At 40.3% G+C, this 23674-nt stretch overlaps 1 protein-coding gene across 1 annotated transcript in view; it reads left to right on the plus strand.

Annotated features, from left to right (window-relative positions):
• The window catches only part of ANKS1A (ankyrin repeat and sterile alpha motif domain containing 1A), a 276183-nt gene that overhangs the window by 108140 nt on the left and 144369 nt on the right, over positions 1-23674 (plus strand). The window contains exons 2-9 of the mRNA XM_042780753.1: positions 8887-8967; positions 10690-10846; positions 12726-12788; positions 19017-19313; positions 20051-20126; positions 20418-20519; positions 20620-20721; positions 22260-22456. Of these exons, the coding sequence (XP_042636687.1) occupies positions 8887-8967; positions 10690-10846; positions 12726-12788; positions 19017-19313; positions 20051-20126; positions 20418-20519; positions 20620-20721; positions 22260-22456 (1075 nt within the window). The remainder of the gene's footprint in view (positions 1-8886; positions 8968-10689; positions 10847-12725; positions 12789-19016; positions 19314-20050; positions 20127-20417; positions 20520-20619; positions 20722-22259; positions 22457-23674) is intronic.

Genomic DNA, 23674 nt, shown 5'->3' on the forward strand with positions numbered 1-23674 from the left:
TGTGCAAACACTGCCCTTCTGTTCTCCCAGGATTACTCAAGGGAATACATCTACCTGATGTAGATGTTCATCCTTTATCCCTGTCTGTTGTTTGGCTGGAAGCCATAGGGGTGAGTTCAGTTCCAGACCTGAAGGGTACCTAGGGGCCATAGTCTCAGGGGTCTCACCAGGCTCTAACAGACCAATGAATCTGGTCTTTTTATTTTATTTTAAGATTTTGAGTTTTGTTCATTGTTCTCCCACTCTATCCAGGATCTCCAGTGTATTTTCTGTTGTTCTTATTTGACTTCACCGTCACTTTAAGCAATTTATCTGAGTAAATTTGCCTGAGTTTTATTTGCTAGGTCTGAAAAGTGTGGTAAGTTCTGTTTAGCTGTGGGTGTTGCTAAACCTCTTAAATCGAATAGTCCTAGGTGGGATGTCGTTCTGCACCACTCTCACCACGTAGAGTGGGCTGTGTCTGTGTGGGCTATTCTTATTCATCAGTACTTCCATATCAGCACAGTGCCTGACATATATAAATGCATAGTCAGTTTTTGAATGAACAGAGGGAAACCTTTGAAGCAGAATTCAAAATCAATGAATCCTCATCTATCATATTCTTCCTTGCACTCTCCAGTAGCTTTAGATGGTATCTCAAAACATAGGTGTTTCTGAGGCACAGAGGGCAAGGCTAACTGTCCTTCCGCATCATGTCAGTGCAGTTGAGCTGATGTGACACATATTGGCCTCTCATCCCTAATGCTGTTAAATCAGCTAGCTTCCAAAAGTTTTCAAGACCCATTTAATTGGTAGAGAGCTGATCACGGTAGAATTTACAGACGGAGAGGCAGAGTTTAGAGGATTGAGTTGTCCAAAGTCCCACAACTGACAAGTAGCAGAGGCAAGTTTTGAAGCTAGGTCTGTTAACTGTAAAACCACCTAGGTTCTATAGTTTCCTTATTTAAGAGTCCTATGACTGCTGTAAGGCCCATCAAGATTAACCTAAGGGCATATCCTATAAGGCAAGGACAGCTATGGCATTTCTGCAGGTTAAACTTTGTTTAGGAATCTCTGGTGGACACTCCTCCCCCCCACTTTTTTTCCTGGTTCTCTTTGTTGTTGTTATGTGCCTTCTAGTTGGACCCGACTCCTAGCAACCCTCCTTGGGTTTCTGAGGCGGTATCACTATGGAAGTAGATTGCCTAACCTTCCTTCTGAGGAGTGGCTGGTGGGTTTGAACCACCAGCCTTCTGGTTAGCAGTAACATGCCTTAGGCACTATGCTACCAGAGCTCCAAAATTAATCATCTCTAACTAGAGGCAGGCAGCAAAAGTTAGAAAATGATGGAAGGCTGAATCCTACCCTTTTGTTAAAATCAAGCGCAGTTTAAATTTCAGTTTCAAGGTTACTTTGGACCTGGATTGTGGTGGCTGAAGTGATAGCAGAGTACTTACTATTGGAATACTAAATTAGGAGCTGACAGACCTGAGCTCCTACCTGCTTTAACCCATGTTGGTATTTCTTCTTTCTCAGCTCCTTTTACTTCATTCCAGTTACCATGCTTTTTTTGGTTCCCTAGTCCCACTCTAAAAGAAAAATTACCACAGGTGGGTGGCTTTAACAAACAGAAGTTTATTCTCTTACAGGTTAGGAAGCTAAAAGTCTGAGTTCGAAGTGCCAGTTCTAGGGGCTGGGTGAAAGCCCCTCAGCCTTGGGCTTCAGCTCTGCCTCTTGCTCCAGGCCCACTGAAGGTAGAGGTGTCTCTTACCTAAAGCAGCTGCTGGCTGCTGAGGCTGAAAAACCAAAGGTCAATGAATAAAATGGCACAGTCCCAAAATTATCAAACAAAACAGCTGGCCACTGGTTCAAGTCCAGGAACAATCCTAAGACCAGCAGAAAGCATGGCAAGCTGCTGAATGAAGACTTAGCTAAATGCAGGGCCCAAACATTCCAAAATGCTGTAGAGACCCTTCTCAAAACTTCTCCTTCCATACCGGAAGCAGACCACATCCCTAAGGCAGCTACTCAGCTGCTCTAGCAGATTCCACTGTGGAGTTGAATACCAGTCTCTTCATGGGAAATAACTACATCCAGCTACCCAGGCACTCAAAACCAGGCCCAGCCAAGTTGACACACAGCTTAACTACCACAGTGCTATTGAAATATATTCAGCCTTGTGTTACTGCATATTCACTTCATTTGTGTCTTGTCACTCCAGTTAAATCATAAAGTCTTTCTTTGGCCAAATGCCAAGAGCTCCATAAATGGAAATTTTGGATCTACTACTTGTAGGTGTTGTGATTTGGGGCAAATAATTTATTTTGGGCAAATCTTCTATAAGGCAATTGGAAAATAAGTATGAAAACTGTTCCTCTTGTATTTTCCAGGTCCATTTCACTTTTCATCATTTTGATCCATTGTCAGGCACAGGTATATAATTTTTGCTTTAGAAAATGAGGTCATCATACAGGTGTGACAGAGAGATAATTGCTTTAACCTCTTTGTTTGGAAGGCAGTATATATAGGAATCCAAGGTTATTGGACCCCCCAAAAAAAGACTCATTAACAGCCTGTGATATGCAGATGGTACAACCTTGCTTGCTGAAAATGAAGATGACTTGAAGCACTTACTGATGAAGATCAAAGACTACAGCCTTCAGTATGGATTACACTTCAACATAAAATGAAAATTCCTACAGTTGGACCAATAAGCAACATCAAGATAAATGTGGAAAAGATTGAAGTTATCAGATGTTTCAAATTGCCTGGATCCACAATCAGTGCCTGTGGAAGCAGTAGTCAAGAACTCAGATGTATTGCACTGGGCATATCTGCTGCAAAAGACCTCTTTAAAGTGTGAAAGAGCAAAGATGGCACTTTAAAGACTAAAGTGCGCCTAACCCAAGCCATGGTATTTTCAGTCACCTCATATGCATGTGAAAGCTGGACAAAAAATAAAGAAGACCGCAGAAGAAAAGATGCCTTTGAATTGTGGTATTAGCGAGGAATACTGAAAACACCATAGACTACCAGAAGAAAGAACAAATCTGTCTTTGAAGAAGTGTAGCTGGAATGCTTCTTAGAAGTGAGAATGGTCAGACTTCATTCATCTCATGTACTTTGGTCATGTCAGAAAGGACTGGTCCCTGGAAAAGGATATCATGCTTGGTAAAGTAGAGGGTCAGCAAAAGAGGGGAAGACCTGCAATGAAATGGATTGACACAGTGGCTGCTACAGTGGGCTCAAGCATAACAAGGATTATGAGGATTTCACAAGACTAGGCAGTGTTTCCTTCTATTGTACATAGGGTCACTATGAGTCAGAGCTGACTCTCTGGCACCTAATAACAACAAGCTTAATTGAGGGTAGGGAAACCAGGATATACCTAGGATCCTGACTTTGTCATCATCAGCCTTAGTTGGTGATAAACAAATAACCTAGATATCAAAACACTCACTGTGTCAACTTGGCTGGGCCATGGTTTTGAGTTACTGGGCAGCTGGATGTAGTTGTTCCCCATGATGAGATTATAATCATCTCCATGGTGGAGTCTGCTGTGAGCAGCTAAGTAGTTGCCTTTGGGGTGTGGCCTGCCTCCAGTATATAAGGAGAAGCTTTGAGAAAGGTCTCTAGTTTTTTGGCACCTCTGGATCTTGCATTTGGTCACGTGTTCATCTTAGTGGCCTGCTGTGTTGCCTGTGTAACTTGGGACTGTGCCTTTCTACCTGCTGACCTTGGTTCATCAGCCTCAGTAGTCAGCAGCTGCCTGAATTAGGAGAGCTCTCTAGCTCTCGTGGGCCTGGAATAAGAGGCAGAGCTGAAGCCCAAGCTCGAGGGTCTTACCCAGTCCTTAGAGCCAGCACTCTGAATTTGGAGTTCTAGCCTCCTAAATGGGAGCTCTGGTAGCATAGTGGCTAAGGCACTTGACTGCTAACCAGAAGGCTGGAGGTTCAAACCCACCAGCCACTCCTCGGAAGGAAGATGGGGCAATCTACTTCTGTAGTGATACTGCCTCGGAAACCCAAGGAGGGGTCGCTATGAGTCGGGTCCGACTCAAGGGCACATAACAACAGCAGCCTCCTAAACTGTAAGAGAATAAATTCATGTTTATTAAGCCATCCATTTGTGGTATTTCTGTTACAGCAGCACTAGAGAACAAAGATACACACATACCACTTTTCCCACTTCAAATTTATTCTAAGGTTTTAAACCTAATTACCTACATGCTCTTTAAAATACCTGTCTCCCATATACAATCATTATTTATATTTCAATATGTTTTTTGTCTTCTTTCCCCATGCATAGGTTTTTTATCTCCTTTCTTTTTAAAAATTATCTTTATAAAAATACTATATGTATACTATCTTTAAACAGTATAGTAGAATATTAGACAAAACATGTAAGTCTCTCTTTACCATTCTGCAGTGCCCCCCAACACACATATCTTCCCCCAGAGATAACTGCTGTCAGCACTTGGTGAGCACTTTGTGTTGCCATCCAGTACATTTACAGGTGTGTGTGTGTGTGTGTACATGTACATATACACTTATTAAAAGGGGACTCCTATTCTGTACATTATACCATGACTTTTTTTGTTCACTTGCCCGTAACACTGTATGTCTCTTGGAAAATCTTTTCAAGTGAGGACATACAGGTCAAACTTTATTGCTTTTCTTTCCTTTGCTATTATTGTTGTTGTTCTTACTGGCTATGTAACATTTTATTTTATCAGTATATCTAATATATAACTACAGTTCTATGGATGGACATTGAAATTTTTAATTTTTTACTCTTACAGTGAAATAATCCTGTACAAACATGTACCTTTTCGGCACATGTATTAGTGTTTCTGTTGGATAATTGCTTGAAAGTGGAATTGCTGGCTTAAAGTAAATGCCTAGTTTCAGTTTTGATTGCTGCTGCCAAATTGTCATCCCAAAGGAATTCACCAATTTAAACTCATACCAATGGGGTTTAAACCTTCTTGTTACCCTGATCTTCACAAACACTTGAGATAATCTCTTTTTTTACTTCATTTTCTCATTCTGCTAAAGTGAAAAATGGTATCTAATTGTTTTAATTTGCATTTTTCTAAGTTGTATCTTTATAGATCAGATTTTGTCTGATTTCTATCTTTTAGGAATTCCTTGACATTTCCAATGACTTGATACTATCCTTTCTTATTTTCTTGGGCTGAATCTATCCATCTATGTAGGGTGGGATATCTTTTCTGTGATTTTGTAGAACTTTAGGCAGGAGATGGAGCAAATAATGCACTTCCAAAATCTGAGCATATAAGCTCTGGGCCCAGGTGATTTTACCGGTGATTCTTTACAACTTTTTAAATTGTGTTTTTAGTGAAAATTTACACAGCAAATTAGGTTCCTGTTTAGCAGTTTCTGTACATATTGTTCAGTGACTTTGGTTACATTTTTGACAATGTGTTAGCATTCTCACTATTTCCATTCTGATTGTTCTGTTTCCATTAATCTAGCTTCTCTGCCCTCTCCCCCTTTACATTCTCATCTTTGCTTTGTGGTAAATGTTGACTGTTGGATCTCATAGATAGGAGTATTTAAAGGAGCACAGTACTCATGGGTGGTGTTATTTATTTTATGAGACAATCTATTATTTGGCTGAAAGGTAACTTTTGGGAGTGGGCTCAGTTCCAAGTGTAAAAGGTATCTCAGGGTGATAGTCTCAGGGGGATCCTGTGGTCGCTACCAGTCCAGTACATCTGGGCTTTTTTTTTTTTTTTTTTTTAGGAATTTGAGGTTTGTTCTACATTTTTCTCCCATTCTATCAGGGACTATCTATTGTGTCTGGTCAGCATGAGTGTCGGTAGTGGCTGGGCACCATCTAGTTTTTCTGGTGTCAGAATAGATGAGGCCCTTCTTATACACATATATGCATACATACCTACTTATATAACCACATACCTATTTTTTGGTTGTTATTGTTGAAAAATTGTATATTGTTCTAGCATTTACCATAATTGTCTCTTATTCTTCTGTACTTCTTATTGTCATCATTTACCTTTGTCACGTTGTACAGTTTTCACCCACTTTGGTTATTGCCTTTCTCATCACCAAGAATTACAAATGTCTACTATCTAGAAATTAATTTCCCTCCTTCTCCCTCCTATTCCCAATAACCATCAAAGAATGTTGCTCTGTGTGGGTGTGTACCTATTCCTGTCTTTCTATAAAACTGAGACCATGCATGTGGTAGTTAAGCTTGTGTGTCAGTTTGGCTGGGTCTGGTTGAGTGGCTGGGCAGCTGGATGTAGTTATTCCCCATGGTGAGATTGGCAATTAATTCCATGGTGGAATCTACTGGAGCAGCTCAGTAGCTGCCTTAGAGATGTAGTCTGCTTCCAGTATATAAGAAGTAGCTTTGAGGAACATCTCTAGCTTTTTGGCACGCTTGGACCCTGCCTGTAGCTGAGTCTTCATTCGGCAGCCTGCCATGCTATGCCGATCTTGGGACTTTTAATGGACTTGAATCAGTGACCTGCTGTGTGGTTTGGTAATATCGGGACTGTGCTTTTTCACTTGTTGACCTTGGGTTTGTCAGCTTTAGCAGCCAGCAGCTGCGTGGGTGAAGAAGATGCCTCTAGCTTCAGTGGGCCAGGAGCAAGAGGCAGAGCTGAGGCCCGAGGTGGGGAAGCTTTCACCCAGCCCCTAGAGCCTGGCATTTTGAACTTGGACTTATTAGCCTCCCAGACTATAAGAGAATAAACTGTTTGTTAAAGTCATCCCATTTGTGATCTATTTCTGTCAGAGTGGCACTAGATAACCAAAACTATGCAATATTTGTCCTTTTGTAACTTATTATTTCACTTAGCATAATGTTCACCAGATTCATCCATGTTATGTTTTGAGAATTTGTCATTGTTCTTTATAGCTGTGTAGTATTCCATTATATGTTTATCCATAATTTGTTTATCCATTCATCCATTTATGGGCCCTTAGGTTGTCTCCATCTTTTTTGCTGTTGTGAATACTGCTGCAAAAAATATAGATATATGCTATGTCTATTCTTATCACTGCTGTTAGAGCTCTAGGGTATATACCTAAGAGTAGGATTGGTGGATCGTAAGATATTTCTATTTCTAGCTTTTTGAAGAAATGACATACTGTTTTCCATAGTGGTTGTACCATTTTTATTTTTAATTTTAATACTCCATGTCAGTGATTTTTGAATATAGAAATGGGTAGACAGCTGCCTGGCTCATGTATGATCCATACTCAATACTGATACCATTCAATAATACAGTAAGTGGAAACTTTAGACCTACCTCATTTTCAATATTAAGAAATCTGTTGGTAACATATTAGTTGGTTAAATGTGGAAAACTATGATTCTCTCCATAGATGCAGAAAATGTGTTTAAAGTAAACCACAAAAGCCAAACTCACTGCTGTTGAGTCAAATCCAACTCATAGAAACTCCTCCTTGGGTTTCTGAGGCAGTATTACTATGGGAGTTGTTGTTGTTGTTGTTATGTGCCGTCGAGTCGACCCCCGACTCATAGCGACCCCTCCTCCTTGGGTTTCCGAGGCAGTATCACTACGGAAGTAGGATTGCCCAACCTTCCTTCCGAGGTAGATAGCCCAGTACTTCTAAGGAGTGGCTTGTGGGTTTGAACTGCCAGCCTTCTGGTTAGCAGTCAAATGCCTTAGGCACTAGGTGGGTGGAGTAGTTTACATAATACAGAATGTCTTCCTCATGTTGTTGTTGTTATGTGCTGTCGAGTCGGTTTCCGAGGCAGTATTACTACGGAAGTAGGATCGCCCAACCTTCCTTCCGAGGAGTGGCTGGTAGGTTTGAACCGCCAGCCGTCTGGTTAGCAGGCAAGTGTCTTAGCCGCTATGCTACCAGAGCTCCTGTCTACCTCTTAGCAACTTTAAAAACATTAGAGGCATTCTCATTTAAAGTAAAGATAAAACAAGGCCACCTTCTACTATTTAGCTTTATTTAAGAAGCCCAGGCTAATGCAGAAGATGTGAAACAGAAATAAAATGAAAGCTTTGAGGATTAAATAAGGTTATATTTCAACTTCCTTCCTATGGTATTTCTTATTCACATCACTCAAATTGTAGATTTTTTGTTACTCTTTTTGTTACCCATACACATATTCACAAAGGAAAGACAAAGTTGTCTCTTGCTTCTTAACGCATATATCCTGGTGCTTTTGTTAATAAGGATTCTTTGATTTTGGTACTTGCTGTGCTGAAGTCTCTCTCAAGCCTTCAGTCATCAGCATAGGAGTATTCCCTGCACTAGTGCCCAATACCTGTGATTGACTGAGTGGTTTGGTTCAGTGGTATGTTTGATGACCCTTCAATGAGCTATTTTTGTAATCCTGAGAATACTCAGAGGCATGTATCCCAAACTGAATAATGAAATTACATATAAGGAGAAGGGCATGGAAAACTAAGCTCTTAATGATGGCACTGTTGTCTTAACACTTCACTCCTTGTTCAGGAATCTTGTGTGTGCTCTCAAACCCAAAGCCACTGCCCTCAAGTCACTTCTGACTCATAGCAACCCTATGGGACAGAGGAGAACAGCCCCATAGGGTTTCCAAGGCTGTAAATGCTTATGGAAGCTGGCTGCCGTATCTTTTTCCCATGGAATGGCTGGTGGGTTCCAACTACCGACCTTTGGACCTTTGGTTTAGCAGCCAAATGCCTTAATCCCTGCACCACCAGAGCTCCTTGTGTACCTTAGTCCTAAGCATTTCTATAGCAAATAGCTATTGTCCTTTATCAGTAGTCATTTGGAAGTAGTCAGTTTGGTTAAACATCACACCAGAACTTTCCTAAGCACCTAGCTATCTCTAAATTTTGTTTGTGACTTCGGTCTGTGGAATCTTCACTCTTTTTTTTTTCCCCTATAGCATCTGGAGAGGGCCAAATGTGAACTGTGTTGACAGCACTGGGTATACACCTCTGCACCATGCTGCTTTGAATGGCCACAAGTAAGTATTAATTTGCTACATTCCTGCCCCACTCTTCCAAACGCAGGCTTTTGGTTTGTCTTGCTTGCTATGAGAATTTCACTAAGCAGTTGCCCTGAGAATCAGAGAACAAACAAAATTTAATTCATCCAGAATCTTGAGTCTCCCTTTAGTGCATAATTTAAACGTCCTCCCCCCACCACATGCCCTCTCCAAAAAAACCTTTAACCAAAGGTTGAGTTCCACCTTTTCTTCTGCATGCCCTTTTCTCCTCTGGAGTGCTCCAGTGTCACAAGATGATCCAAATATGAAGATCACATGTGGGACGACCAAATCATAAAGAGGCTGGGTAACCCATTGGGTAACTAGTTCCTTGATAACTAAAAATAGATTAAGTGGTCACGAGAAACTTGTCTTCTGTTAGAATAGTTATTTATTTATTCTTCTCCTTGCCTGCCATTCTTTCGTCATCAAATTAGCCCTGAAGTCAGTAAGAACCATTTTTAAGTGAAGCAAACAAAAATAAATAAATAATATGGCCTTTTTAATGTCCTAAGAACAGAGAAGTTACTAGGAATTGGGTGGGATTTATATGGAAAGTTTTCTAGAGAAGGTGAGCTTTGGGAGGAATTTGAGAGAAAAAGGCATAGGCTTAAATGTTTTGACAGCCCACAGAGGTGATGACCTTCAGAGTGAGGGAGAATTTGATGGCTCAGAGAAGGGACAGGCACAGTTGTGTTTGGAGCACAGTGAGTAAGTTTGCCAGGATATAGAAGAATGGAAACCAGACTGTAACGGAATAGAGTGTGTTAAAGGAAGTTTGAGGCAAAATGGTGTAAGAGAGAAACAGAAGTTTAGTATTTATGAGAAGCGTTTATCAGAAATCATTTTAGATTTTTCTGAGCAAGGAACAAGGCCCTCAATACCTTTAGGGTATTTTATGTCACTTGTGTACCATTTGACCCAGACTAATTGTCTTGTTTTCTTCAACATTAAACTTTTCTAAAATATATCAAATGTGATTATTATGTCTTTTCTGTAGCCATCTCAGAAAGAGCTCAAAAGAAATCTGTAAAGACCCCTCCTCCCCTAAAATAGTGAGGTAACCTGAATTTAAATAAATCTTGAACTTGAAAGACTATAGCCTGTTAGTTAAGTTCATCTCTAGATGCTGTCTTTATTTACAGTGAGGTTTTTCTTTGACCTTATGTGCACGGGGATAATTACGCACTTGTATCTGCTTAATTAGTGGCGTCACCAAGAAGAAAACCAAGTCCCTTTCTCTGGTGATATCAATATATGTCTGGCCAATCCACTTTCAGTTCCCACATCACTAAATGTTCTGAATAATGAGGTGAATAATGTTGTTTGTCTTGCATGACTACATTTATGTAAATTCTGTTCCTGAATGATGTTTAAACATAACAAACAAGGAGACATTGCAAGAGGATTAGACAAAGGGATCAGACGTTTTCAAAATAGTGGAGAATAGATGGATCATCAAGAAAGCCTTGATAAATGGGGCAGGTGATGAGTCAGTGTAGTGTGGTTCAGGATGGCTTAGCTGCCATACAAGTAGTTTATGAAATGAAAGGAGAAGTCTGGACATTGAACTCAGGTTGAGATAGGTGAGCCAAATGAAATCACATCCATGAAAGGGCTATGTTCTGTGCAAATGTGAAGAGTTGTTATCAGGAGAGACTTGTGAGTTCTGCAAGCTCATGATTGATTTTTGCCTTCTAGGGATGTGGTCGAGGTTCTTCTGAGGAATGATGCACTGACCAATGTGGCTGATTGTAAAGGCTGTTACCCTCTGCACTTGGCAGCCTGGAAAGGAGATGCCCAGATAGTGCGATTGCTCATCCATCAAGGGCCCTCCCACACCAGAGTCAATGAACAGGTTGGAAGGAAGGGAGGCTTCCCTCCATCAGCTACGGCCAGACCTTGGCAGTTCCATTACTATTGAGTCCCATAACTCAGATCTGGAACCAACCAGCTCTTCCCCACCCCAAATGTGACTCTGCTCCACCAATCTCTACTCACTCCTTTTAGTGTTATCAGAACTTTATATACTGAGGATGCATTCTATATGCATTTGAATCACAGATTTTAATTAGTGCTATAATAATAATAATATATGTAACTTCATGTGCAAAATTTGAAATAATGCAATTTTCAAAATTATGTAGAATCGCTTTCAAATTGATGGGATTAATGAATTGTAAATTGTGCTTATGCCATCAACATGGCAATGCAACTTTAGCTGGTGAACAGAAATACTCAACAGTGTTTGTCAGTGCTTTGTGAGCCACACTGTTTTTTGTTTTGTTTTTAAGCACACCAGCACTTTCAGAAGTAAAAGTACTAGTTCTAGTGCTAAAAAATGAACTCACAGTTCAAAAACATGAATACAAGTCAGAGGTGATTCAACAGTATGAAGATCACTTCCATGATGTTCTTTGGTTAATTTAGGAGTGAATATGCTTTGGAAGAGAAAAGTATGAGAAAATGAAACAGGCAGTGTTTGCTTTACAGTGGTCATGGATTTAAGCACTCTGAGAATATAGCTCCTCTTTACATTTATTCCTTTGGGAAAATTATACTGGAATTATGCAGGTCTTAGACAGCCTCTCATAAAATACAACTTCCTATAGTTTACATATAAGGTTGTGTGCCCATTTGAGAGGAGATGGGCTTTCCTATATGCCAAACCATTCTCCTCAAATTTTCCCCTCTGATTTAAACTGAAGCAGGTACTTCTCTCAGTTGTTTGAATGAGGATGGTTCTGCTCTTTGTTAATTAGCTGAAGACTATTTTGCTAAGAGGAGATTGTTAAATTACCTACAAGATTAGAACAGGGTTATTCTTCAAAAAGGAGGAAATCATTCTGGCAAGTTCATCTTCAACAAGACTCATGCAAGTACTCAGCTGTTAAGAGCAGACTTCAATTCTGAGAAGGGTAGCTTCACTCTGAGGCATAAAAAAATTCAAGTAGTGCTCCCAGATCTCTTAACTTGGGGATTGTATGTGTATAGCTGTTACTCAGCTTCCTTTTCCCCTTTTGAGCTATATTTTCTGGGTAGGTGAGCAACAGACATTTAAGATCGTCAGTAAGTTTGTTTATAACATTTGAGAATGAAAATTTTGTCTTTAGAATAGAAATGTAATTTTACTCCTCCTGGCTTAAGTGGTAATTTCTCTTATCTGGAGGAAATTTGTAAGGAATTTTGCTTTTAACTAATATTTCTCAATGTTGAAAAACCTGTTCACCTCAGAGTCCTTCTCATTTAAGAAATTTCCAGCAACGATTTCTAATCCTGTCTTTGCTCACTTATGCCTTGGAACACAGCTGCTTGGATTTTTGAATCACTTGAATGTGCTAGCTTATCCTGCTCACAGCTGCCTCCTGCCCAGAGTATCCACTGATAGGTAGGGTACCAGACGAGTGTTTTGAAAATCTGGCAGGCAGGTGGGTGGGGAAAGGACCTGGGTAAGATAACTTGCGGTAGTTTGAAGAACCTAATGGATCTAAGTAGTAGTTACAAGTACTACATTGATTTATTTAAAAGCCATTAATGCAGTTCCACTTGGATGCTTGGATAAAAGGGTGAGATGAGCTGGGTGCACTGGAGCTTGTCTTTCCCATTAGCTTCCTTTTGAGGCACCCAGAGGGCAAATCCTAGCTGTTCTAGTGTTGGGCCCCCTTGGGGCTATGCATTGCTTTGATATATATTTTATCCATTTCATCATCACGTTTTCTTCTCCCCTCCTTTTGTAGAATGCTCTTGAGATCAGAGAATTCAAAAAGTATGGCCCCTTTGACCGTTATATCAATGCCAAGGTGTGTACTTTGCTGCCAGGATTTCTCTGCATCATTTCTCCGAGCTGCACCTCTTCTTTGGCCCTCTCTGGCTTCTACTCTTGCCCATTCAGGCACCTTTTCATCACCCTGACTGTCATCTGCTTCATTCCCATCTGCTTTTAGCTTGTCTGGGTTTAGGAGAATGCATCTGTGCTGGGTTTGGGTTGTATTTTTAAAACCCATACTAATTCTGGAAAGGTTTGTTTGTTTTCTGGAATTCCTGAAAAGCATAGACATAGCAGAAATGGGGAGGTAGAAGGGATCATGTTATGTACTTAATTAATTTGCTGTTGTGATTTCTAAAATCATTTAAATTAATAAAGAAAAATGCAATTAAAAAATGTCAAATAGACTGGCTTACTTTTTAATATGCATACAAAAATGATTAAATTATGCTTGCTGGATGTTCTTTTTAATTTTTTGAGTCTTTCTATATTTTAAGTGGAATCTGATTTTCTTTCAGGTTTCGATAGCATATGGTGGAGGTGTGGGGAAGGGGGAACAGGTGACTCCATTTTACTCTCTTTAAAAGCTGTCTTGCCTGCCAAGCCTCTCTCCTCTCTTTTCCTTAAATTTGTGCATTTCTCCCCAGCCAGTGGCTTCTCTGGTAGCTTCTTCTGCTAGATCACTCTTGCCTCTTGGAAGGGCTCTGAAATAAGATATGATATTGCAGGACCAAATTAGGCACTTGCCTTGAGTGTCCCTCCCCCAAGAGGCTGGGGCAGGCAGTGGTGTAATGGATCTGGTGATGAGCACATAGTGCTACAGGCCTTTCCACCCCTCAGTCCTTCACTACTTCAAGCTAAGTCGGTTGTGTGGTGGTGGTGGTCTCTTTACTCATTGCTCTCACCTGCCAGTTTTTATCAAAGATTTTATTCACATGAGTTTTGCTTTTTGGCAACAGTCTGGAGTTTGGTTGAGTTATGGCATTATCCACATTAGCTCCTTTTCACTTGATGTCAATACAGCTGCTTCAGGGAAAGAAAATATGAGGAAACAGAAGACAGATATTTCATGTTTTTCTTTGAGAAACACTGATTCAACACATAAAGCTACATACCTGCTGGGCAGAGGAAGGCCCTGTGGGAACTTTTCTTTAGCTGTTGGTCCTTAGTGGTGGAACAGCAGCTTGACCTGGGGTAGAACATATCAGCTTTTGTTTTGGCCCACTCTTAAAATTCTGTTTTCTAATCTTCAAAATAGGAAGATACTCCACCTCAGATTTTCTTAGGAGAATGGGAGGGGTGGAGAGCAGACCTGGGTTTGAATTCTGGGCTACTGTTTATTGGTTTTGTCATCTGAGCAAGTTACTTAATTTCTCAGAGCCTCAGTTCACTCTTCTGTAAAATAAGGTACTGCCACCTACCTTGTTGGGTTGTTTTGGAGTTTAAACAAAATAGTGTTCATAAAACTAAAAACAATTAGTAACTAATAATATTGAGGATCTTATTTCCAAAAGATGTATATAGTGTGTTTATGAAAAGGCATTTTGGAATCTGTTCTTGCTAGCAGTAAGTGTAGTGTAATGAAGCATTGCTCAGTCTATTTGAGGTTTTGGGTGAGGGAGGGATGTGGTTGTGAAGTGATTGTTTTCCAACTCGGTGATTAGTTTATTTAGGTTATAAAGCTCTGATTAAAGGATAAGAATTTAGTTCTTAAAAGTACATTTTCCTGTCCCTTGAGTTTGCACACATAAAAGAGAATTAGTTTAAATGGAATAAGAACATGCCGCTCTCTTTGGAAATACTGCCCTTTGTCTTTTCCTCTCTACCCAGAAAGACCAAATGATGCGGACTGCATTAAAGGATAAAGCTGTTTGGGTTGTGCTGAGAATGCAAACCCTTCTTGAGGTGATTGAAATCTAACTTTCCTAAGGTTTTATCCTGGCTCAGTGGGTTCTAATGACCTGGCCTGTGTCTGAGAGTTGTTTTGCTGAAATATGTTTGAGTGCTAGGTCCTATCAAGAACCTATAGAAATTAAGAAATCTCAGGTTCCTTTTCTGGGAGCAAAGAGTATTTTGAAATGAGCTTTGACATTCTTCAACATTTGGACATTCCCTTTCTCAGAAAGTCAGCATTAACCAGTCCAAGTGTAAGTCATTCTTAGCTCAGGTAGAGCTGTTAAATAAAAATTGTTATTTTAAATGATTTTAAAATCACGCCTTTTACAATGATTTTCACTTAGTTTGAATATCATAAAATGAGCAACAATCACATTAGTTTTAGGGTATCTTTTTTTTCTGTCCATTTAAAAAGGAACAGCTGGAAAGGACCTGGAGGTTATCGAAATCAGCCTATCTGGCTGCATCAGAAATGGCACAAAAGTGATTTTGGCAGAAATGCCACAAAAGTGATATTATGCATATATTATCCTCACTGCTTCATATCCCAAGGCGTGCAATATCAATTTGTCTCATTCTTGATAGTGATGACTTTGTTTGGTTGAGTTAGTGACTGCCAAGTTGGTAAGAACAGTTTTCTAGTCCTTACTGTCTAAAGTACCACATTGGAAAGTCAAGATTAGGATCTAGTACTAATTAATTTTAAGTTCCCCAGTAATTCCAAAATGAAGCCTTTTTGAAGGCCACTGATCTAGATCAATTTTCCATCCAAAGAAGGAATCCCCTCTTTCTGTTCTCTGATAGGTAGGCCATCCACCCCTTCTTTTGTTTGTTTGTTTTTCCTAACAACAAGCAGCCTCTTTTTATTTTTTTAACTTAAAAATTAATCTTTAACTATGAATTATTCCAAACAAAGAGACAAGTATAAAATATCATTAACATATGTCCATGTAGCCATAATCCAAGTAAACGCTTGTTAACATTTTTTTATATTTGCTTCAGAGCACTCTTTGTCGACCCCCGCCCAATATTTTATTGTTTTCCAGGTGAAAGTTTACGCAACAAATTGGTTCCCATTTAACAATTTTTATACAAATTGTTCCCTGGGATAGGGTACAATTTTCACAATGTGCAGCCTCTTTGGATTCTACTGATTATTAGTTTCTTATGCTTATTGACATCTGTCTATCTAAATCGTCCATCTCTTTGTCAGAGTTCTGCCTTTCAGAGCATACAGAGAAGTCTAACTCCTCTTCCACTTGATGGATTTAGTTATCATGTTTCCCATCTTCTTCTCAATCTCAAAAGACACAATTTTCCTTTCATTTGTGGTATGTTTCTAGACCCTACACCATTGTTGCTGCAGAGAATGGTAGTCCATGTGTCCCTAACTTAGACATCTGTCAAATATAGACAGGTATACAATTGAGCTGTAATCTGAACATTGGGAGGTGATGCTCCTAAAATAGTTTCAAGAGGAGATAAGGCCATGGAGATGTTTCTGTATGGCTTTTTGCTGCTTGTAGTATGCATATGTATGTATATGTATGTGTGTAATGTATACATAATCTACAAATTGAGTGGGGTCTGTATATGTAAGGGCTATATGCATAGGGATCCCTTTTTTCTTAGAAGTACTGACCATAGCAAAGAAAAATAAAGGTGGGTCTCAGACGGGTAGGAATGGAGAGTTTGTGAAAAGGCTTTAGGGAAACATTTTTTTCAGTCCTGACCTGTAGTGTTATATAATTCTGAGAACTCTTGAGGGGTTATGAATACCTGTGGTGTGATTTAGAAGGTGTGAAAGGGAGGGATTCTATGCAGTTAGGAATCAATGCCTCTCCTTGGGATCCGTCTCTACCTTGTGAGATGGATCATGATCCATTACTTAATTACTTTCTACCCTGATCTTTGTGAGGTTTAAAGGGGAAACTGCAGTCAGAGCTCATTGTGATGGCCTCTACTGAAGAACCACTGCCATCAAGTCGATTCCAACTCATAGCGACCATATAGGACTGAGTAGAACTGCCCTCTAGAGTTTCCAAGGCTGTAAATCCTTGCAGAAGCAGACTGTCTCATCTTTCTCCTGTGGAGTAGCTGGTGGGTTCAAACCACCGATCTTTCGGTTAGCAGTCAAATGCTTTAATCACTACGCCACCAGAACTCCTTTTCTAGTGAATAGTAGAGTATTATTTTGCCAGACATGTCTGGCAAGACTGACACATAATTAAGATACTTCCTACACTGTGAATATGAGAGTAACTTTATGCAGAGATATGGTTAGACCATTTTTAAAACAAGACAGGAAATTTGCCTGGTAGTGATCAAGACCTTGTGTTTAGTTGGGCAGCTTGAGAGCAGCAGCTTTAGTTCTGAGAAACAAGAACACAGAAATGATCTTTCATATTTTTTTCTAGTAGATAGTTTAGAGTTTTATAGTTTTTCTGGTCCTAATGGCATACAAACAAAAATAAAGTATTCTGATTGTTAGGCGACAACTTAGCTATAAAAAGAGACAGTAGGATCTGCTTCATAGTAAACAAAGGTTTTCTAAGACTAGAGTTTTAAGAAGAATAAGCTGACTTTGTTGGCCCTTACTGCCATATTAACCTTGAGGTATAAAACCCCTCAATCATTTTACAGACACCTCCTGTGAGTTTTTGTTGATACAGCTAATTTGTTATTATGAGAAAGTGGCAGCTCTTAGTTTCCTAAGGAAATGTATGCCATAGCTTAATAGGAAAGGAACATTCCAAATGAGTGTCCTCGGTGGTTTGATTGGCACAGGGAACCCCCAGAATTTCTTGTATGCCCATAGGTTGGCATGAAATTTGTCCCTGGGGCCCAGTTGTATTATGGGAAGTCATTGCTAACTGGCTGTGTTCTGGGGCCAGTGACAGCTGTCTGCACTTTCTCAGCAGCTGCTTTTCTTGAGCTGTGTTTGAGTGTAGTGCAGCTTTTTCTGTTTACCCGTGGCATTTATCTTTGCATATGGCTCCTACTACCACTTTTTCTACCCTTATTTCATTTTTTTAAAATTTTCTTTGCCATCATTCTTGTCTTGAGCCCTTGCTCCTAGCAGCTCTGATCTTCCTGGTACTATTGGTGTAGCTGGAAAAAATGATGCAGTCAAATGCCAGATCAAAAGTAGATGGAATTGCATGCATATTTGGGTGCTTCCTAGCCTGTTACTTTTTAATGTCACTAATAGAATTAAAACAGTTGTAGAAACATTTCATTTTTACCATTTGATCACTGAAAGGTGCAAAATAATGAATTGATGGGCATGCCTACTGTTAAGTTTTTGTGTCTCCAAAGTGGCAGAAGCCTCCTGGGTATATTTAAGAATCTCAAAATCTGGTGGGAGAATTGTTTTAGTTGTGCTTCTGAAAAAGGAGAGGTCATGGCAATTTATTTCCACTATAATTGTACATTATTAGTAGTAAAAGAAATATTAGAATGACCTAACATTTTGCTTCTGATAGTTGATAAAGCACCAGTTTCTCCCAGATTCTACCTTTAATTTAAAACAAAATTGACAGGCAAGGGCCCCAGAGGGTTGTGAATTTGAATCAATGGCAGCATCACATTTCAGTATTTTGCATCTCTCACAGAAAACATTCCAATGTCTGATCGTATCTTTCTTACTTAAGAAACAGTTCCCTTGATGACTGCATTTTAATGAAGTGTAGGTACTGCATGTGTTGATGGGTGCAGGTTTCTGAAGTAGGCCCAGTGCAGCATCCTGGTCCCCTGTTCTCTGCAACTGAGCCTGATCATCTCTCTCCCCTGCACATGGCTGTTGGCTGTTAGCTTGAGAGTGATTTTTGGTGCTCTACTCTGTTACTTTCATTGTTGGCTGATTGATTTGCATGCAAGAAGCTATACATATGACAGATTCTTTCAAGAAAAGCTTGTATGTAAGGCAATGAGTGGTTGACAAATCCAGAATCAGAATCCCAGGATTTAATACGTGTAAATTGTAAAACCAATTGAAGTTTAAAATGAAACAATGGCAGTGATATTATTGGGATTCTTCTGTGACTGGGCTTCTACCAAATGCCTGCCACATTCCCTTGTTCACTCACTTTACAATCTGGAGACACTTCCTGCACAGTGCATAGGAAACCACAAATGTTTAGACATGACTGCTCCCCTCTTGCAGTTACTAGCAGACGGAGTAGCTGATTAGAGCAGTTGGGCTTGTTTACAGGGGAGTATGTCTGGATTCTGACATACTTTTATCAATCCCTGAGTATTACTGCTGTTTTTCTCATTTAAATTTCAGTGGTTTTACTTTTATTTGTCCAGTCATAGACAGTCTGCCAGTCACCTTTCTGATATGATCTGCTTATTAACCCTTTAGAACAATGACAACGAGACAGCTCTGCATTGTGCAGCACAGTACGGCCACACGGAGGTGGTGAAGGTCCTCTTAGAGGAGCTAACAGACCCCACCATGCGCAACAACAAATTTGAGACACCTCTGGACCTGGCTGCACTCTACGGGAGACTGGAGGTGGTGAAGATGCTCCTCAACGCACACCCTAACCTCTTGAGCTGCAACACTAAGAAGCATACCCCTCTGCACTTGGCAGCGAGGAATGGCCACAAAGCTGTGGTCCAGGTCCTCCTGGATGCTGGCATGGACAGCAACTACCAGGTAGCAGGGCAGATGTACTTCCCAGGCTCAAGGGACTTAGTCATTTGGAAAAGGCACAAAGACCATGCTGCTGGGCTGTGTTCTTATTTAGCACGTTTCATGTCATTTTTCAGCCACTTCTATTTGTTGACCCATTTTAATGTGAAACTTTAGAGACAGATTAGCTCCACAAGTGAGTTAGGCTTTTGTTTCTTTTTTCTTCAGCACTAAACTCTGAAAAAATGTGCTTATGGACTACTTCTTAAAATTGGAAAGTTTCATTATCTTCCTATACATATGTTCCCATTGCCACCTCTTGGCATCTCAAAAGTCTCATTGACTTGGTATGGCTAAAAGAGACTCAGTGTCTCTTTCCACTGTTAGCTGTCATGCAGAGGAATGACCATGCTTAGACTCCACATTGACCAAACCACATTTGTAGTAAGATGCTTTGCTTCCCTTGTACTTTTCGTTATTCCTTCAACCCAGAAAGGTGGTGGTTTGTGGAGTTGTGCCAATAGATGACTCTAAGAGTAACTGTTTGTTATTCATGTGTGGCCTTCTTGAAGTATGGGTCACAATCGTGACTTTTGTAATCCATACAAGAGAACTTGGAAAGATAATGACAGAGGGCTTTGTGTGGTTTATTTTGTTTTCCTGTCCCTTCATGTCTGTGTCCCATTTGTTGTGTGAAGCCACGCCAAACCTGGGTCACTGTTTTGATGACATCCTGCTCTGCACTCTTGTTTGCTTTCCAGACGGAGAAGGGCAGTGCTTTGCATGAGGCTGCTTTGTTTGGCAAGACCGATGTGGTACAAATCCTGCTGGCTGCAGGTGAGAGGTCGGCAGTGCTCTTGTCTACACAGCATGCCAGGGTTGGGATTGCTTCTCCCTAGCCACCCTAGAGGGGATTGATTTTTGCTGGCTGTATTTGGACCCAGTGTATGTGTGTCTCTACTAGTTGATTGCAAGTATACAGATTTTTCTTGAATAGCTATATTAAATGGCTTTGGATGAAAAATGTTGGTCATGCTGCTGGGAGCGTTAGATGTCCTGGAATTTGATTCTCTTTGAGGCTCGCTTGAAAATGCTCACTCTCCTAGTCCCCTTGGTGTGCCTTTCTAGGAATTGATGTCAACATAAAAGATAACCGTGGACTGACTGCCCTAGACACCGTCCAGGAACTCCCTTCTCAAAAAAGCCAGCAGATAGCAGCACTTATTGAAGGTATCAGTCCATCTCATTATCAGGGGCAGTAGAGGGCACATTGGTCAAACCAAGGCATTTGTATTTGGTGCAGCTTTTTTTAAAAAATGTTTCCATGTAGATCACATGACTGGAAAAAGAAGTATGAAAGAGGTAGATAAAACCCCCATACTCCAGCTACCTCTCATCTCCAATATGGACTCCATATCACAGAAGTCTCAGGGTAAGGAAGCTCTTCTTGCTAATAAAGGGTTAGAGGTAAGGGCAAAGGGCCCTCAGTTGGAAAAATAGTTGAATATTCTTTCACAGCGTGGAAAATCTGAATTTAAATAATTTCAGGGGATTGGAGATATGCAGTAAGTTCATAATCAAATTCCTTTTTCCAACTATAAGAAGTTTTATTGGACATAACTTAGTCCTGAGGCTATAGGCCTCTTCTTTCTTATTGTATTTGCCACTTTTACAGCAGACTGTATGAAATCTATTTGGAGGTATATAATAGGCTGGATGATCTCAAGATTAATTCAGACCTTGGTGAAATCTTTTTCTAACACACATTGTATTGTCTTGAGCATAACTAGTCCTCAGTAAATAATTACTTGGAATAGTGTCATCTGGTTAGTAGCTAATGTATATAGCAGATTTTATTTGGCCAACAAATGTGGTCTTGATGCTAGTTCAGGCAGTCTAGTTTAGCCATCATTAACCAGAATCCACTTTTTCTGATTTACTGAGTAGCCTTTTGGATCCTAGGTAGGATGAGTGACAAAGTCTAGATTGACACTTCCCCCCAGTACAAATAACAATAAGGAAGTCTAGAGAAACAGAACAGACCTCTGGTGGAGCTCTGGTGGCATAGCACCTAAGGCATCTGACTGCTAACCAGAAGGCTGGCAGATCACACCCACCAGCCACTCCATGAAAGGAAGATTGGGCAATCTACTTCTGTAAAGATTTACCACCAAAGGGTGTCACTGTGAGTTGGAATCGATTTGATGGCACTGAGTTTTGGTGACAGAAACAGAATAAAGCCAAAAACTAAAAAGTGAAAATAATTTTCTGTAAGAATGCAGGGATGTAAGGGTTAAAGAGTGCCTATCTCCTGTCTTTACTGTGGAGTCCTGACTCCCTCCCCACACATACTTTTGATCACAGTAATATCTAGTGAAGGGATTCAGGAAGCTCTTAGTTATCAAGAATTTTACATTTGTAATTTTGACTATTTGCAAGCAAACTGGAGATCCTTGATCTAAAACAGTTGGTAATTTTACTTAGATACAAATTTAGATCCTGAGATTGGTACTTATCCAGTGAGTGAATCTTAAGAAGCTGCATAAGCTGCATAGCACCTCCAAGTCAGAAAGGCTTTGGTGTCATCCATTTTGCTTGAATACATGGAGACTCCTATTAAGAATGTAAAGGATTACTTAAGTGTTTTAGTTACAGTTTGCTACATTTTATGAGCTAAGTTTATATTGAAGTGTTGGGGGATTTATAAAGGTCTTGGGAGATATCCTGTAAAGCTGTAAAGCGTTTTCCCTATTGAATCAGAGAAAAATCTGTCTCGATACCACGGTACAAAGAGCACCTGAACCCTCAACATTTATTCCTGTCCGTGGAGCAAAGCATTCATTCATTTTCCTGTTCTTGATCAGTGTTTGTCAGGTTCAGATTTTTGAGATGGCTTTGGGTTGTTGTGGTGGTTGGAACCTGAGATTGTGTTCTTTTATATATTCTCTTGTCTTCCATTCTCCTCTTCAGGTAATGTGGAGAAGGCAATGACTGAACTAATCATCGATTTTGACACAACTGCTGAAGAGGAGGGTCCCTACGAGGTGCTGTACAATGCTGTCTCCTGCCATTCATTGGACAGCATGGCCAGCGGACGATCATCTGACCGAGAGTCTATGAACAAGGAGGCTGAGGGAGCAGGAGTGAAAGCTGCCGGAGTGAGGCCTGTATGTGGCCTGGGGTCCTAGCACTCGTGGGGTATTGGGTGTCATGTTGGCTGGCTCTGCCTGGGCTTCAGTGAGCACTGGGAAGAGGAAGTGTGACCCCTAGTGCCAGCTCACATTTTAGATGTGGACCAGCCTGCTCTTCTGTAGCAGGCTCTGCCATGTTTCTCTCTTGCCCAGTGTGGTAAAATGATTCAGATCATACTGCGATAGAATTTCAGTTTTTCCAGTATCAGTAAAACTAGTTTGTGTCTTACCCGTTATGTTTTGCTCTAGAACAAATTAAAGATTTTATTTGTATTTAACCTTGGTTTTCTATTTCTAGTTAGCTTTAATCTTTTTCTGTTTAGCCTTAGTGCTGCTCCTGTCTTAGCTGTATATATTGTTTGTTTTCTCTCTGGAGAGCAGTTCTACAATGAAAGAAGCTCTCTGAAATTAGTCACTATCTGCTCTGAATATTTACTCACCTTTCATTTGCCCTGAAGGGATCATCTATTTGAATTTGGACAAGTTCTGTGTTTAGCAGGATTGGAACAAGGCTTCATTTGTATACATTTGTGGCATTCTTATTTTTATCTAGTCATAACCCCTCTAACCTTTGAAATAGTAGGATGAACAGAACCCTGAAATTTTCCTTCATAAGATCCACCTGCCCCACTATACTGATTCTTTCTGTTTTTTTTTTTTTTCTACTTCCAGACTTGTGCATTGTTCTGAAAATCCCTCACCCCCTTTTTCTGTCCCAGAGTTATGCTGTGAGCCTAGGCCTGAATCACTGGTTCCATATACCCTCCTGTCTGTGTTGTTAGACACATTAATTTGAAGTTTTAGCTAAACTGGCCATTGCTCTAACAGGATCCCAGTGATAATCCTACCTTGAGGCACATCTTCCAGGTTATGTTATTTCTTCCTGTTGGAGAGGTTAGCCTTTGCCTTTGGTCTGAATGTGGCTTATGACCATTTTAATGATCATTTGGCTGCAAGGGAATCTGGATTTTTCAGGTGTGTCCTGTGAATGGCGTGGTGTTTCTTGCAGAGCTCTTTATGGTAGACTTTTTTGCTCTACCCTGTCCTAGAATAGTACCAGTGTTTTAGTATGGCCTTTGGAAAGGCCTGCCAGTCTTGTGGTAGCCCACTAGGGTAGGTGTTACCAAGGACTGTGGCAAAACTCCTTGTGAGTGGTAAAGCAAGTACCTGTGCTGAGCACCACTGTTTATTTCA

The sequence above is a fragment of the Orycteropus afer genome, unplaced genomic scaffold (assembly GCF_000298275.1).
Source record: "Orycteropus afer afer isolate SDZICR_OR568_19922 unplaced genomic scaffold, OryAfe1.0 scaffold00059, whole genome shotgun sequence".
NCBI lineage: Eukaryota > Metazoa > Chordata > Mammalia > Tubulidentata > Orycteropodidae > Orycteropus > Orycteropus afer.